Source organism: Gopherus flavomarginatus, chromosome 25 (genome assembly GCF_025201925.1).
Source record: "Gopherus flavomarginatus isolate rGopFla2 chromosome 25, rGopFla2.mat.asm, whole genome shotgun sequence".
Lineage (NCBI taxonomy): Eukaryota > Metazoa > Chordata > Testudines > Testudinidae > Gopherus > Gopherus flavomarginatus.
In genome coordinates this window covers 9023950-9039803 of record NC_066641.1, presented here as the reverse complement: position 1 = coordinate 9039803, position 15854 = coordinate 9023950, and the positions used below count along the sequence as shown (strand labels likewise).

The window sequence follows — 15854 nt, the reverse complement described above, 5'->3', positions numbered from 1 at the left end:
ATGTGAGTGACTGCACAAAGCAAACACAGTTCAAGAACCAGTGATTTTAGAGGAAGGTTGTTTTCTTATTATTTAAGCACTGTTTATATTTACCTTCTGTCCATTCCTATAGAATCTCCCCTGAATGAGCCAAATAGCTTCTAAATAACACAGCTACCCCTCCCAAAGAGAACTGTTTTCCTGCCCTGCAAATATGTGAGATTTCAAATGTTTTTTCCTCATCCTGAATGGGACAGAAAAACAGAGCTCAAAAAATTTTCATGAACCAAAAACCTAAACAAATAACCTGTTTTTTACTGCAATTAGCTTAAACTTCTGAACAAAAAGTCATTATGAAAATGCCAAAACATTTGGACAACTCAGACTTTTTTCCAAGCCTAACAGTGTCTATTTCTGTGAATTTGCAGATAAAACATTTTGGTTGAAAAATTCCCAGCCAGTTCTAATGGTGATCATTGAATTCAGAGGTTCATGAATAGGTCCCAGACAGGTCGTGACTACCCTTCCCTGGCCTTTACGGTTACAGGAGTGTCCCAAACTTTGTTTCCTGTTCTATGGTCCTAGGACTCAAAGATTGGAAGTCACTGCAGCAGGGCACTGGGAGACCTTCAGGTGATGAGTAAAGATATAATCCTGGCTGTTGGTATTATCCTAGTTTGGAGAATAATACGTTATCCTGGGTTTGCTTTCCCCAAACTTCACACGCTACCTTACTTTTCATAGTTCATCCTCCTTTATTCAGCATTAGCATGTTGATCCCATGGTGAACTCAGGCGGACAAAGACTTTTCCAGCTCACGATTCTCGTGTCCCCCAGAGGTTTCAGGCACTGATGGGGACGCTGGTCTCAAGTCATATTTGGGAGCATCCACACTGAGTGGCCAAAGCCTGTTAGGAATCCTGCCCTCTGGAGGGTCCAGCTGCGGTGCAGGCAGGGAAGGGTTAAGCCTGGAGCTGCTGCAGGTACCTGCCGGTGGGAGGGTGCGAACAGTGCCCGGGGGGGGGGGGGGCGGGCGGGGGGTAGGAGAGTTTCACAGAGTCTGCCACGAAGCAGAGGGGAGAGAGCGTCACATGGAGGGAGCCAGCGGCGGCGGCAGGTGTAAGGGGCGGCTGCTGGCGCCTGCCTCTGCCCAGCAGCAGATCTGGAAGATCATGGGATGGGGGGGCCGTAGGAGCCAGGAGCCCCGCTTATAAGAGGACCAACACCTCCCCGCCCCCCTCCAGTTCCAGGCACCGCGAGGCAGGAGGAGAGGCGCCGGCTGAAAATGCAGCTCTCTCGCTGCTGCCTGCTGTTCCTGGTCCCGGGGAGCATCTCCCTGTTGGTGAGTGATTGGGGGGGGGGGGGGCAGAGGGAAGCTCTCGGCTGGGGAAAGGGGATGGGGGGGGAGAGAGGCTCTTTAAAAGTATAAGGAGGCATTTGCAAGAAGTCTTAAACACCCCCCCCAAAAAAAAAAACTTATGTGATTGTGCAGCTGGTATGGGGCGGGGGGAGTGTCTGGCTGATGGGGAGGGGGGCTGCGGGGAAAGGAAAGGAGGCAGCTCCCCCAAAGTGTGGGGAGTTCAAGGACACGTGTGACCAATTCCCCGCGCCCAGGGTGGGAGGAAGGGGGCGGAGGGCACCTTTCACCCCGCGGGAGCGTGCCCCGCTGTCCCCCCTGCCCGCCGGGGGGGTGGCACAGGGCGCGGAGCCTAGGTGGCTTCCCCCGCCCCTTTCCTTCTCCGCCAGGTGAGCGCCGAAAGCCCGCAGGGTCCCAACCAGCCCTCCCGCCTCCCCCGGCGGACACACACGGAGCTGAGTGGCTGAAATCACCACGGCAACCTCACTTCCCCTGGGGGGGGGTATAGGTGAGTCACATCTGGATCTCTCACCTGCCTCCCAGCCAGATGTTGCCCCCCCTTCTGCAACCTCAGCTCCCCTCCCACCAGCGAGAGAGCTCCGCAGGGGGGGGGGGGGGGAGAGCCAGCCTAGGACTGAGATATCGCCAGACCTTGCAGTGGGGAGGGAGGGGGAAGAAGAGGCGCCGCCCCCCTGACTTCAAAACTGGACCTTGCCAAGGACTGGCTGTGCCTCTGCTTGTCCACAGCTGGCCCTGATTCTGTCCCTGTCGCCCACTGCCTGACAGCCACAGCAGCTGGGAGACCGAAGGACCAGAGGATGGTGCTATAGTCAACTGAACCATAGGGTGGGGGGGGGGGGCGGGATCTCAGTGACTGAGGAAAGGCTATAAGACCCGCATTCTTAGGACAGTGGTTGGTGATTAGTCCATTACATCCAGCAAGCACTAACCCCATCCCCTGCCCATCTCTTCTATGCCCCTCTCCACCAGCTTTAAGCAGAGATCCTGGGGAATTGACCTCAGGTGACATTTTTGGAAAGCTGGAGGGATTAGGTGGCACCTTGAACAAAAGGGCACACAAAATCCCAGAGGCTCACGTGGAAGAAAGCCCGTTACTCAGGGCACAAAGGAAGGATGAGTGTAGAGAGACAATAGGGTAGATGGGGCAAGGAGGTTATTCAAAGGAGGATCGGAGAGAAGCATATAAGAGAAAGGGGAGCAGGAAAACAAGAAAGAGGAAGGAGAAAGAGGGTAGAAGACTTGTGATGACATGTCTAGAGGTAAGTGGAAAGAGGAGAGAGTACAAGAACAGTGGGAGGGAGAAGACATATCTCTCTTATTCTCTCCTATTGTCCTGTTCAGGTGATCTCTGGACAAGAACAGGGGGAGGATGCGGAGCAAGGTGAAAATGAAGTTCAAGACAGACCCCAACTGCAAAAGAAGAGGGAGCACCTCTCCCCGAAGTCCCTACTAACTCAAACCCCACTGCAGAATTTGACTTACCTAGAGCTGGTCTCTAGTTCACAAGAGTTCTGGGAAGTCCTGGACAATCTCTCTGAGCTGGACCAGGGCACACACTCTAGAGGACGCAGGGACCCTGTGGCAAACACAGGCAAGTTTAAGAAAATTTTTGGCTGGGGTGATTTTTATTCCAACATCAAGACAGTAAAGCTGAACCTTTTGATCACTGGGAAGGTCGTCGATCATGGTAACGGTACCGTTAATGTCTTCTTCCGGCACAACTCCACTGGGCAGGGCACTATCTCTGTCAGCCTCGTCCCGCCCACCAAGACAGTGGAGTTTGACCTGGAGCAGCAGATCTTCATTGAGGCCAAAGAATCCAAGATCTTCAACTGCCGGGTAGATTACGAGAAAGTGGATCATGCCAAGAAAACCACACTCTGTACTTACGACCCCTCCAAAACCTGCTACTATGAGCACACCCAGAGTCATGTCTCCTGGGTCTGTTCCAAACCCTTCAAAATCATTTGCATCTACATCACCTTCTACAGCATAGACTACAGGCTAGTGCAGAAGGTGTGTCCAGACTATAACTACCACAGTGATGTACCTTATTACCCCTCTGGATGATAGACCTCTTCCATCTCAGGAATAGCCCAGAGACGGGTGTCCTGGGGAAATAGTTTTGTAAGCTGAAGCAGAGTGCAGGGGTCTCTAGAAACCAGAGTTCTGATGCAGGACAGAAAAGGAAGGAGTTCTGATTTTCTCTGAATGCCTAAGCGTTGAAGAAAGGAATTCTAGACTCAGGGTACTGGCGTTTCTAAACCTGACTCAGAGCTGTGGTCTTTAGAGACTGGGCTATGTAGAAGATGCCTGGACACAAAGTACAGAAATCATCATCAGGATTTGGGTTTCTCAACACAAGAATATTTGCCTGGACCTAGCTCACGTGGCCAAGAAACCAAGGCCTGGACATTGGGTCAAGGGGTCTACAGACACATGCTTAAAAACCAAACCAACTGTGGCTTGGCTCTAGAGTAAGAGGTCTCGTTGGAGATAAGGATATTAAAGAGGACTCATGCTAGTGTATTAAAGATGGCTGTTTGATATCAGTGGATAACCATGTACTTGGAGCTCTACCAAAGTATGAGCTAGAGTTGACTATCAGGATCTTATGTGTACAATCTGTATTTGGGAGTGCAGGTGTCTCCAGAGACTAAGCGCTAAAAGCTCAGAAGTAGAAATATTTGGAGGATCCTCTGCCACAACTAGGCAGTAATGAAGAAGGGAAATTTGATTGTCTGGGGATGACAAGTTTCCAGAGGAAGTGTCATCTCTCCTTGCTGTGGGGTTTTCAGACTCTGTTAGCCACTCCTGCTGGCTGGAGTTTTTACAGAATCTCAGCCCTATGGATTGAAAGATAAAGAAACTCTGGGTCAACCCAGTCAAAAATGGTGGCACAGCATATAGGATTCACGAATTTGCCTTCATCAAATCCATGACCCACATCACTTCTCCTCTCCCCCTTGCATCTGCATTCTCAGTCATGTCAGCACCCCACATGCTTCCTGTTCTCTATTATTTGTCTACCTCCAGCAGATCTCTTCCACCCATCCCTGAGCCCCAAAGCATCTCAACCCTATATACTATGTAGCTTCTGTATTTTTTTTTTTTGATTTTTTTGGTGAAAAGATGTGTGTGTGTGAGAGAGAGAAGTCAAGTGCTGGCTGTATCATTTAATTTATTTTAAAAAATAAAATAAAATCTTGTCCTTGAAATGGAGAATAAAGTTTCCCCAGTGCTAAGAGGGCAGGGTAAGTGTTTTCATTGAGAACCATCTGGTCTTTAAAAGTCTCTCTTCCCTGGCTAAAAAACAAAAATCTTCACAGTTATGAATGAGAAATGCAAAATGCATGATCCAGTCTCCTAACATGGCCTCTCCCAACCCCACTGCCCATATATACTTTTCTGTTCAGGTTCTTCCCCTGCATTCATTTTTTCTACGATCTGAGCATTGGATAAATTTTTATTAGCCTGCAGGACTTGAACTTGTGACCTTTAGCATTTTAAATCAGGCACTGTATGGGGTTTATATGCCGCAGTGCATGTGTGAATTCTGAGTTACTAAACTTGACTTTGTAGCCTCAAATCTCTCTGCCTTTCCCTATACATTAGAACAGAGATGGGCAAACTTTTTGGTCCAAGGGCCACATCTGAGGATGGAAATTATATGGTGGGCCATGAATGCTCATGAAATTGGGGTGGGGGTGAGGGCTCTGGCTGGGGTTGCGGGTTCTGGGGTGGGGCAGAAATGAGGAGTTCAGGGTGTGGGAGGGGGGCTTCGGACTGGGGCAGGTTAATGTGCGGGGGGAGGGCTCTGGCTGGGGGTGCAGGCTCTCAGGTGGGGCTAGAAATGAGGGGTTGGGGTGCAGGAGGGTGCTCCACACTGGGACTGAAGGGTTTGGAGGGTGGGTGGGGGATCAGGGCTGGGAAGGGGGTCAGGGCACAGGAGTGCAGGCTCTGGGCAGTGCTTACCTCAAGCAGCTCAGGGAAGTAGTAGCATGTCCCCCCTCTGCCTCTTACGTGGAGGCACGGCCAGGTGGCTCTGCACACTGCACCATCCGCAGGCACTGCCCTATCTGCAGGCACTGCCCCTGCAGCTCCCATTGGCCGTGGTTCCTAGACCCTAGACCCTGCTCCCTAGCTGGAGCTCAAGGGCCGGATTAAAATGTCTCAAGGGCCGGATGTGGCCGCCATGCCCCAGTTTGCCCACCCCTGCATTAGAACCTCACAAACTTCACTTTGATGCACAGAGGACGCAGACTGGCATTCTCACAGAAGACCCAGCGAGCTCTCCATTCTGTCCCTTCCCACCCCTACACTATGCCAAGGTCTCCCATTACTAAGACTTTATCACGTCAGTAAAATCCTACCCAGGTACATTTACTAGTATATTATGCATTGAAACTGAATGACAGTTAAAGCAGGTTTTGTGATCCAGTGTGGTGCTGTTCTGCTTTTGTTTTTCAATCATGTTTGTTTACCTGATTGCTAATTCAGAGTGGATCATCTGGTTATTACAGCAAGTCAGTGAGGCTCTATTACACGTATCTGAGCATTTACATACAGAGTAACACCGAGAAGCCAGTCAACTACATCAATCAAGAAAGCTTTAGTTAAATAACGAGGAATTTTTACTCTTCACAAACCAGAGCACAAAATATCTTGAAAGCTCAGCTGTAAAAACCAAAACAACAAAAATAAACAGCAGTCATAATATCTGATATTTTGAAAGGATTGCTTTCATCTCACAGGGAGCAAGCTAAGGTACATCCCCAGAAGATTTCATGCTTCCTCTGAAAAGAAATAAAGAAAAATCTGTTAACCTCTTTCCTCCCGCCGTAAGAGGAAAAAAAAATACATGGAAGTTGCTCACTTGGAGATATTTCTGAAAAATTTAATTTTCAGAGCATCAAAAACAAACAGCCAGACTATACAGGATGCAGCATTTTAGAAAGCAATAGGGCAGCTAGTGGTTACTAGGAGACCAGCACTGTCTATTATTCTAGATTAGAATCATCTCCTCCCAACTAACCAAGCAACATAAGATGATCAAAAGAGAATTTCACTAAACTAAACAACAAACAAAAGAAGGTAAAAAACACATAAGCTAGATACACATTCTATCACCTATGTGGCTCACCCCTCTTTGTTCCAACTAGACCCGAATGAGACCCTGTGTAACAATTTATTCAACCAATTTCGCCTTATGTTCAATGAAATGTCTGAGAATATGTGGCAATTTCCTTGAATTTATTGAGCTCTATTTTGTAATTAATTTAGTTTGCTCTGCAGCTTACTCTTCATGCTGTGCTGTGGAGTGGAGATTGGCCACACAATATTGTTCTTGTTCCCGGACTAGATGAATCTAACACTCATGAAGGAACCTCTGCTGCAAATACATACAGAAAGTTTAAGTTATTTTCTCCATGAACATGTATACTTGAAATACACTATTATTACTGCAAATGCTAAACAATAAAAAGTTAGTTCCAGGAACAACTGTGGAAAACCAAAGGCAAAACCAAAAAAGTCATGCATCCATGACAGGGGGAGTTCATTAAAAAAAATCATAGCAATATTTAGGGAATATTTTTGCAGTTAATCATCCATCTCTGTTTATAAGCACAGGCTTCCACCACGCAGAGTAACTCAATGGAAGTGGAAGCCGATATCTATGTCTCAGGAGAAAGAACAGCTTTCGATTGCATCTGCTATTGGCCGAGATGTAGAACCAGACAGTACATGGCAGTGATTTCCTCTATCTCCAGTATGAAATTCCCCAGTTGGCTAATAGACTCTCTTCCTTCCCCACCAAATCCTTCTAATTCTTTTAATGAGTCTCAAAGATGCATCTAACTTTTGCTTTGGCGTGTTCAGAAACCCAGCCTCCCAGAATCAATTGCCCCATCCGCATGCCAAAGTCAACCACCCTCGCTCTGCTATTAACATAACTCACTTTTTCAACAGCTGACACTGTCAGAACTCCAGGGGAGAAAGAAGCCAGCTGGCCACTGCACCAAGGACAAGAAGAATCAGAAAAATCAGAAGCTACTGAGAAACAAATCAAATGTAGTTATTACAGAACAGCAACATGACACTTTTCATTGAGGAAAATGTACTACACAGAATCACAGGAATTTGAGATGGAGACCACCTACAGCATTGCCATTTTCTCTCCCCACCCCTGCCACTGATGGCTTTTTCTGTACACTGTAAATTCTCTGCTTCTATCCTGTCCATTTTAAGTGGCTCAAATGATGGGGCTTCTACCATTTGCCTTACGAGACTGTTTTACACTTGAATAGCTAGTACGTCTTCCCCATCACTGCATTCAACCTAAAGGTTCCTTTGTTTAGTTTCACATCTCACTGCTCCTAATTAAATCCCATGGTACCTGCCTAAACCAAACCCTAAATCCATTTCCGTTATGGGGGGCATTTAGACCTTTTATGTACTTGTAGATGTGGCTTTCCCTTGTCATTTAATTTTTTTCAAGTCACCACACTTAGCTCTGCCACTGCTAGCTTTGGATATGTTAAACGGGATATTTATTTGAGATTAAGGGACCAGTTATGCAACCCTAAATCATATTTAGTTCCTTACTCTGAGTGGTCCAATTCAGTGTTTCTCAACAACCAGTCGGTGGACCAACACCGGTCCCCGAGATGTCCCTGACACAGTTTAGGAAGGCAGCAAGCCGGTCTATAGTATCAAAAAGGTTGAGAAATGTTGGTCTAATTCATTACAATACGACTAGTCCCAAAGAAAGGCCCATCTCAAAGCAAGGATGGCATACTCTGAAGCTTAACAAAAATATGGAATCCATTGAAACACCAAAGCTCGTATTATAGCCCATAATGTCATCAAGACTCTTCAATAAATCTACAAATATTCCAGCCAGATGCCAAGATTTTGAATGAGAAGGAATTATTAGTATTAATTTGTAAGTAAAGGTTTTTTGCCACAAGCATCATAGTTCATTTGATACAACTTCTTTTTATAATCCTAAAATTGATGTGTTGCCAGTTCTTGTAATTTTATCATGAGTCTTGCAGTATTTGGTGTTTTTTTGCACAACCCTGGCTACAGCAGTCATTTTATTGCCTAAGAATCTCAACTTTCAATTAAAAAAACCAAAAAGTTTCTAGCCCTGATGGTTGCAGGGAAAAAAGAAAAGAAAAACAAAAAAGCTTGAAAATATAACTTCTAATGGCTCAAACACCAAAAAGCAAATTAAAAAAAAAAAGGAAGCCCAAAATTATTTTAAAATGATCCTGATTTTAAAAGTCAATCTAATTTTTTGTGGAGCCTGACTCACGATTTTTGAACACTTGCAATTGACAATACTGAAATTGGGTCAATAACTTTCTGGGGGGGAAAAATGACTCCGCACGAGCTGCAACTTTCCATAGACTCTGTCAGCATAAAGAGGCTTGGTTTGTTTTTCAGAAGGTTTGATGAAATATCCTTCAGGTACAATCGAATGATCATAAAAGGTGGAGAAAAACAAACTACCATATATACTCGTTCATAAACTGAATATTTTTGGTAAAAAAATGACGCATCAAAGGGGGTCAGCTTATCTACACCAAAATTTGATGATTTTAAACTGTATGGAATCATTGAATTGAATATCTAATACATTGTAGTTTTGTTTACCTGGAGCATCTGCAGGCATGGAGCCCCTCAGCTCCCAGTGGCCGTGGTTTGCCATTCCCAGCCAGTGGAAGCTGCGGGAAATGGCACCACTTCCCGCAGCTCCCATTGGCTGGGAACAGCGAACCGCGGCCACTGGGAGTTGAGGGGTTCCATGCCTGTGAACGCTCCAGGTAAACAAAACGTCCCAACCCCAGTGGCTTATCCTGATGGGCCAGGAACCAAAGTTTTCCAACCCTTGAAATATACGTTCTGCTTATGAAAGGGTCATACAGTTTTTGCTATTTTTACCTATCCATTTTGGGGCGGGGGTCAGCTTATAAACTAACAGGCTAATAAACGAGTATATACAGTGTACTTTTCCCACTTTAAAAACATAATTCAAGGGTCTTTTTCCATGCCCTGAAACTGAGAAGCAGCACAACTTCAAACTACCCAGACTGCTGAACCTCAGCAAGGAGTAGTTATGCTAGTTTCATTTTAAATAGTGAAAGATTTCTAAGCAGTTAAAAAGTTCACAGAATTTATTACTTAGATTTCTGTGGGGAAAATGTTCAAGTCTCAGTGGTGGCTGCCCCTTCCATTTTGACCAGGCAGGGGCTGGAGAGCCACTTTACATTGTAAGCTCTTTGGAACAGGAACTGCCTTTTTGTTTTGTGTTTGTACGTCGCAGTCCTGGTTCAGAATGCGATTCCTAAGTGCTACCATAATATAAATCAATGTACGTGACTGTTTTATATTCTTGAAATATCAAATGGTTAAGAAGGCTTTGAAGATCTATAGTCCATGAGAACTGTAGGAAATATATAACCCAATGTTTTCATTGAGACTGTTAGCTTGAATTATGAGATCTAATGAATTATCCATATATTTATGAATTGTGTGGGTTTTTTTTTTTTTTTTAAACCTGTAGGTGTCTCCATGAATTTATATCCCTTGCTTCAGTTGTTGCTCTGGTAACTTATTCTACCCATTTATTACTCTGCATAAAGCAGCTGTGGCCAACTTTGTTTATTAACATTACCTTAGTGCTTTAAGACCCCAACCAGGATCATGGCCCTGTTGTGTTAAGGACTGTACATATGCAGATTGAGAAAGTCCTGCCTTGAGGAGTTTACAGACAAAATAGACAAAGGGTACGAGGGGAAACAGAAGTCACTTGCCCAAAGTCACACAGCAGGTCAGTGGCAGGACTGAGAATAAAATCCATATTGCCCGATTCCAAGGTCAGGGCCCCAGTCACTAAACCAGACTCCATTTATCTAATTGTAAGGCTAAATTCCCTACTTTTGGTGAAGTGACAACATTTGGTGACATTTTCTTTCATGTCATTCTGGAGTCTTCCCTGTTACTTGACATCATCCTTACCCTCCTCCTCTGCATTGTCTCTAATAAGGCAATATACTTCCTTTTCATATACCACATCTGCTGCAATACCTTGGCATAATTAGGACAGGATTTTATTAAGTCAGTGCTGTCTAGTAGCTCAAGAAGCACAGTTCCCGGGCCCTATTCCTGACTATGCTACTGGCTTGCTAAGCGATCTTGGACCAAGTCATTCTGTTTCTGTGTTTCTGGTTTGCTCCCATCTATATGGGGATAATACTCATTTGCTTTCCAGGGATGTGGTGACGTTTAGAGTTTGTAAAGCACTGTGCAGATCCTCAGCGGAAAGTGGGGAATGCAAGGACAATTATTAGTAAAACTCCAAACACTGTGGCTTGTTATTACACACGTCAGACCCGAAACATGTTTATGTGTTGGAAGTATGGCGTTTGAGCTAAAAGAATGACTATGGCTTCGTTTGCCAATTATAGTGAGCTACAGTCCCCACGTATGACTGCTTCCACCACACAGCTTACCACCAGCTGCTCTCTCAGACACACAAGCTTTCCTTCATCTTCCCATGCTTTAAACAAACACCAGCAGCAGCAGGTCTCTGATTGTTTTCTCTCCAATTAACGGCCGAGCCGCACTGCTCACTGAGAAAGAAAATGTGATGTCGCATTATGAAAACAATCTCATCATCACTGGAACTTCTTTCTGTGCAAAAAGCATACCCATGGTTGGCTAGGATCAGGGTAAAAGAACAATCCTCCCCACCCCCCACGCCACCCAAAACCACCACACTCTGACCTGGAAGGTGGGATGTTGCCAACCAAGCCAATCTGTGCGACAGAAAGGACAGAAGTAGACAGTTAAGAAAACAGCCTGTTTGCTGTTTAATGCACTGGTGGCATGATGGCACCCAGCCAAGTGCTACAGGGATGGGGCATTCTAATCCCATAGGGGAGCTCAGCTTGTACATGTTGTTCTGCAAAATGAGGCTTGGAACCTCCTGGTGAGAGGAAAGAATTCACTGTGTGTGATGGATTCCCAGATCTCACAGAGCACCCATCTGGTACCAGAGTCTCCTCTTCTTGGTGACTTGTGCCCAAAGAGGTTAAGGGAGGAGAGGCTCAGAAATGTGTCCCCTGGTTCTTCCGTTAGGTCCCTAGCTGCACTGTGGCTTAAACAATGCTAGAAATAACGGCTTGAGCAGGTGTTATTAGGAGGATTATAGCATGGGGTTCCCTTGTTTTCTCACAGTATAAACTGACAGGTGGAGAGAGAGAGAGAGAGAGAGAGAGTGCGTGTAAATCACCTCTACAGTGATTTTCAATACAGACATATCCCTATTTAAGCACTTTCAGAGGTAGCAGCCAGCTCTGCAGTTATAACATACGGTCTTAAACAAAGCGGTATGAAAGCTTTGGGACTAATGTGAGTTGGGCAGATCAAGTGAGAAAAAACTGTCACATAAGAGCTAAAACCTGCCCATGGGACTGGACAAGCCAACGTCAATATATCTTCAAGGCTCCTGAACAATTAGAATGGGTCCACAGTGGAGCTGCACTCAGCATCCCTGTTTAACTGACATCTACATCCCTCAGATCTTAGGCTCCTCTCTGTACTCCAGTACAAATAGGCACGACAAGGGGTGAAGAGTGTGTTGCCTTCAGTATTCCAGTTACTGCTTACACCCGTTAGGTGTCTGATGGGATCCCCCCGTGGTGCAGCCTGGGACTGTGGGACCACTGTGCCCCCTTAACTCTCCAGCCTGGGCTGTCCCTCACAATGCCTTGCTCGTGACAAGCAGCAAACCCTGCCAGGTGCTGTGATCACTCAGCAAAACTGCATGTGGAGCCCACACCCAGCTAGATTGCACGAATGCTCCCATAGCCACTCATGAATCATACAGAGAAAGGCATCAGCTAAATCCCCACCCAGCTCCCAGTACTGTACCTCAGGAATATGCTGTCTAATTTAGTAATTGGTTCACCACTTCAGCAATGGAAAGTGGACATATACCAGCCTTTGTCAAACCTGAGCAGATTTGCCCCCACACTTTATACCAACTCACTGGTAAAGATAAACAGTTAAACAAATTTATTGACTATAAAAGATAGATTTTAGGCAAAGATAGATTTGACAGGCAAAAAGTCAGAGTTACCAAAATAAAATATTAGCATGCAGTCTAAACTCTCAACCCTATTAGACTGGGCAGCAACCAGATGAAGCAGTTTTTCTCACCCCACTGGATATTGCAGTCCTTAAAATACAGGTTTGTTCCTTAAACCTGGGCCAATCTCCTCTGTTGGAGTCTTATCTTCTTCTTGGTGTCCTGGTTGCTTGCAGCATAGGTGGGGGCAGGAGAAGGGCCCAGCATGTGTCCACTCTGTCTGTTTTATACCCTCAGTCCACGTGCTTGTAGAACACAAGTCCAGGCATGCCTGGGGGCATTGCTGAATTTCTCCAAGCAAGGTCCAGCAATTCCCCTGGTGTGGCTTCATGCAGGAGAGCCGTTGCATTGTAGCTCCCTTGCAGGACAATGGTTGTTGATGGTTGATTCATATCCCACCCAGGCATTGGTTAGTTTCCTTGCTGTTGCCTTTGTGGAGCTAAGGTCTGGCTGATTCCCCAACCTACAGCATGTTTTAGTGACCACCATCCAACACAATTCTCATAACTTCATATGCATTAATGAAACACATATATGGATAGAGAAATGACTTTCGGCAGGTCATAAGCTTTCCCCTGATACCTTACAAGGCATGCTTTATATATAAGATCATGATTATATTAAAATAAGGAATATGGGGGTTCCAGGACGCAACCCCAAGGTGTTCACATACACCCTGACTCCTCCCCCACCAGCACTCAGTTAATAAAAGACACTTCATTGTTGGAAGTGCCTCCTCCATTCACAAAACTAGATGACTTCCCTCTTTTTTCTAACCCTTCCTTAAGGGAGGAGAGGGAAGATCACCACTTCTTCTGCCAAACCTTTTGACATCTGCTCAATTTCCAGTTGAATTAGCATCGAGTGTACAGTATTGTGTTTGAAGTGCACCGTCTGTGTCTGAACTAGATTGCAAAGCCCTCGGGACAAGGACCATATCTTCTAGTTTGTACAAAGCATCACAAATGCTGTCAGTGCTCAATGGATTGTTACAACAGCTTCAGAAGAGTTGCTTCAGTAGGCAAAGTATCAGAAGAAAACACAAAGAGTGCGAGGCTATGGGTGGGTGCAGGGGGGGAAGATAGGGAAGGAGAATTCAAAAGAAAAAGCTGCCAAGGAAGAGTCTAGAAGGGAGGGATGAAAAACCCATCCTGTTCTTTCGAATTCCACAAGGCATTAACCTCTCCATAGAGGATTCCAGACCCAAAACTGTTTCATAGCATCCACCTGCTTGCACTAAAAAAAAACCCAACATGCTAAATAATTCAGTTTTACTTGTATGCTCTTGAGCTCTGGAATTCTTCCAGCTCCTGAAACATTTGGACGCTTGTAGTGTTTTGGTAAGAGACTGGCTAAATGATTTAACATTTTTCACTGGGGTGAGGGGGGAGGGAGAGTCAATGCATCTAGTCAATAAAATGATCTATGACAGCAGACTGGTTTGTTGTCATTGCTGTTCACATAGCTTGGCAGAGAGGGCCACATCACTATAGTGACTAACACATGTAGGGAATGGAGATGTATCATGCATGTGATAAAAGCAGATAGGGAGGGCTCATGTGTTTTCCACTTGCCAGGCTTATCTGACCTGAGGCAGATGTGTCTCTGCTTTCAAATGCATCAAGAAATGCCCACTTTTATCTGTTTTCCTCACCGGGAAATATTCTCATCAATTAAAAACAAATTCTCTTCTTTAGGACGCATCTACTCTCTGGGGACACCAACATAGCTACACCAACATAATCCCGTGGTCTACACTCATCCTACAGCAACAGAAGGGGTTTTTCCATCATCCTACAAACACCACATCCCCAAGCAATGATAACTACATTGACAAAAGCATTCTTCTATCAGCCTGCTTGTGCCTACGCAGTGGGGATTAGGTCTGCACAGCTACAGCACAAACAGTTGAGGATTTTTCACATTCCTGACTGCCCTAAGTATGGCAACCTAAAAATTTAAGTGTGGACCAAGACCGTCTACTCAAAGCATCTTTTCCTCCAAGGTCGTGTGCCTGGAACTTCTGCGCATTCCTTTATTACATTGTTTTAGCCCAGCGATTCTCCATTTTCCCCTCCCTTTTGCTAACTGTTCTGAAAGAGAAAGATCCTCTTCTTGGATCCCACCCTTACCCTCTCTTTTTGCTTCCTGAAAACACTTCACTCTGCAGGCCACTTGGAAATCCAGGGGCGGATACTCTAAATTTGTTCCTCCTGAAGACTATATACTGATTGAATGGTGCCAAAGGGACGCAGATTACCTCCTACCCCAATGTAGTGACCACCCTCTCTACCAAGGCTGATTCCCCTCCAAAACCGACAAAAAGATAGAGATTTTTGCCACAGAACAGGAACAAACTGGAGAGCGGAGGGAAAAAGCACTAGTACCATAGCACATTGAGAATTGCACTGGATTCAATCCCTATGAAACACGTAGGCCGTCTCTATACCAGAAGCTCTTGACTAGTGTAGGAATACCAGTATACTATACTGGCAAAACGCTCCTATTGTAGACACAGCTATGCTGACTAAGCTGTGGTTGGTACCAATAGAGTAAAACCATTCCTCCCGTTCCCCATATGAGCTGAACAAGTTATACCAGTAAAAGCAGTTTTGCCATTACAACTGTCTACATTAGGGACTTCTGCTTGCACAGCTATGTTGCTCAGGGATCACGCCTCTGGCCAACACAGCTACAACAGGAGAACGCCAGAGAGTAGCTATGCTCATACTCCGCTACCAAATCTGAATCCTTCAGGTCAGAAATGCAGCTTCACCCAACCCATAAAACAACCTGGGGGCTCCGCTACAGTCAGAAGCAGCCTCTTTTAGGTGGACCTGTCTATAATATCTCGTTTACATAGACTCTCTTATTAAAAAATCTCGGCACAAACTGCTCACATTAAGGAATAAATTTTCATAGACCACTGAAATGCAGCCGCCTCTGAAGCGTAATACAGAAGCTGTTTTAACAGATCACAGAAACATTACACAGCATTTTAGGATCTGAAACAAAGAATACTGCATCCAACTGAAACTATAGGAAGGAAATTTGACGATTAATCACATTCTGCCTATACTGGAATTTAGCCAGGACAGCTAGGTTAATACGATCTCTTGGGGAAGAGTTTTGCTCAGATACCACAGTGATGGGCACTGCATAAACTGAGATAGAGATCTTAATCAGCAGGCAGACAGGGTCTCAGTTTTCTCTCTCATCTGATAGACAGTGAGCACAAGGTATCCAGAGGAGTCTATTCAATAAATTCCATAAAGCAATGTTGGACCGAGGGCTAACTACAGGAGTGAAGACAGCACAAGGAAAGACAGCTTGGAA

The 15854-nt window shown here is 45.4% G+C and overlaps 1 protein-coding gene across 1 annotated transcript; it reads left to right on the top strand.

Annotated features, from left to right (window-relative positions):
• The first annotated feature begins 1152 nt into the window (after nucleotides 1-1152).
• Nucleotides 1153-3739, top strand: NXPH3 (neurexophilin 3). Its single transcript, XM_050935211.1, has 2 exons — nucleotides 1153-1321; nucleotides 2699-3739. Exons 1-2 carry the CDS (start codon nucleotides 1265-1267, stop codon nucleotides 3425-3427), a joined length of 786 nt encoding a protein of 261 aa, XP_050791168.1. The 5' UTR covers nucleotides 1153-1264; the 3' UTR covers nucleotides 3428-3739.
• The last annotated feature ends 12115 nt before the right edge of the window (nucleotides 3740-15854 follow it).

Excerpts from the sequence above, each read along its gene's own strand:
- NXPH3 (XM_050935211.1), top strand. The coding sequence starts at position 1,265 with ATGCAGCTCTCTCGCTGCTGCCTGCTGTTCCTGGTCCCGGGGAGCATC. Across the intron at positions 1,322-2,698 it reads CGGGGAGCATCTCCCTGTTG|GTGATCTCTGGACAAGAACA; the intron begins GTGAGTGATTGG and ends TGTCCTGTTCAG.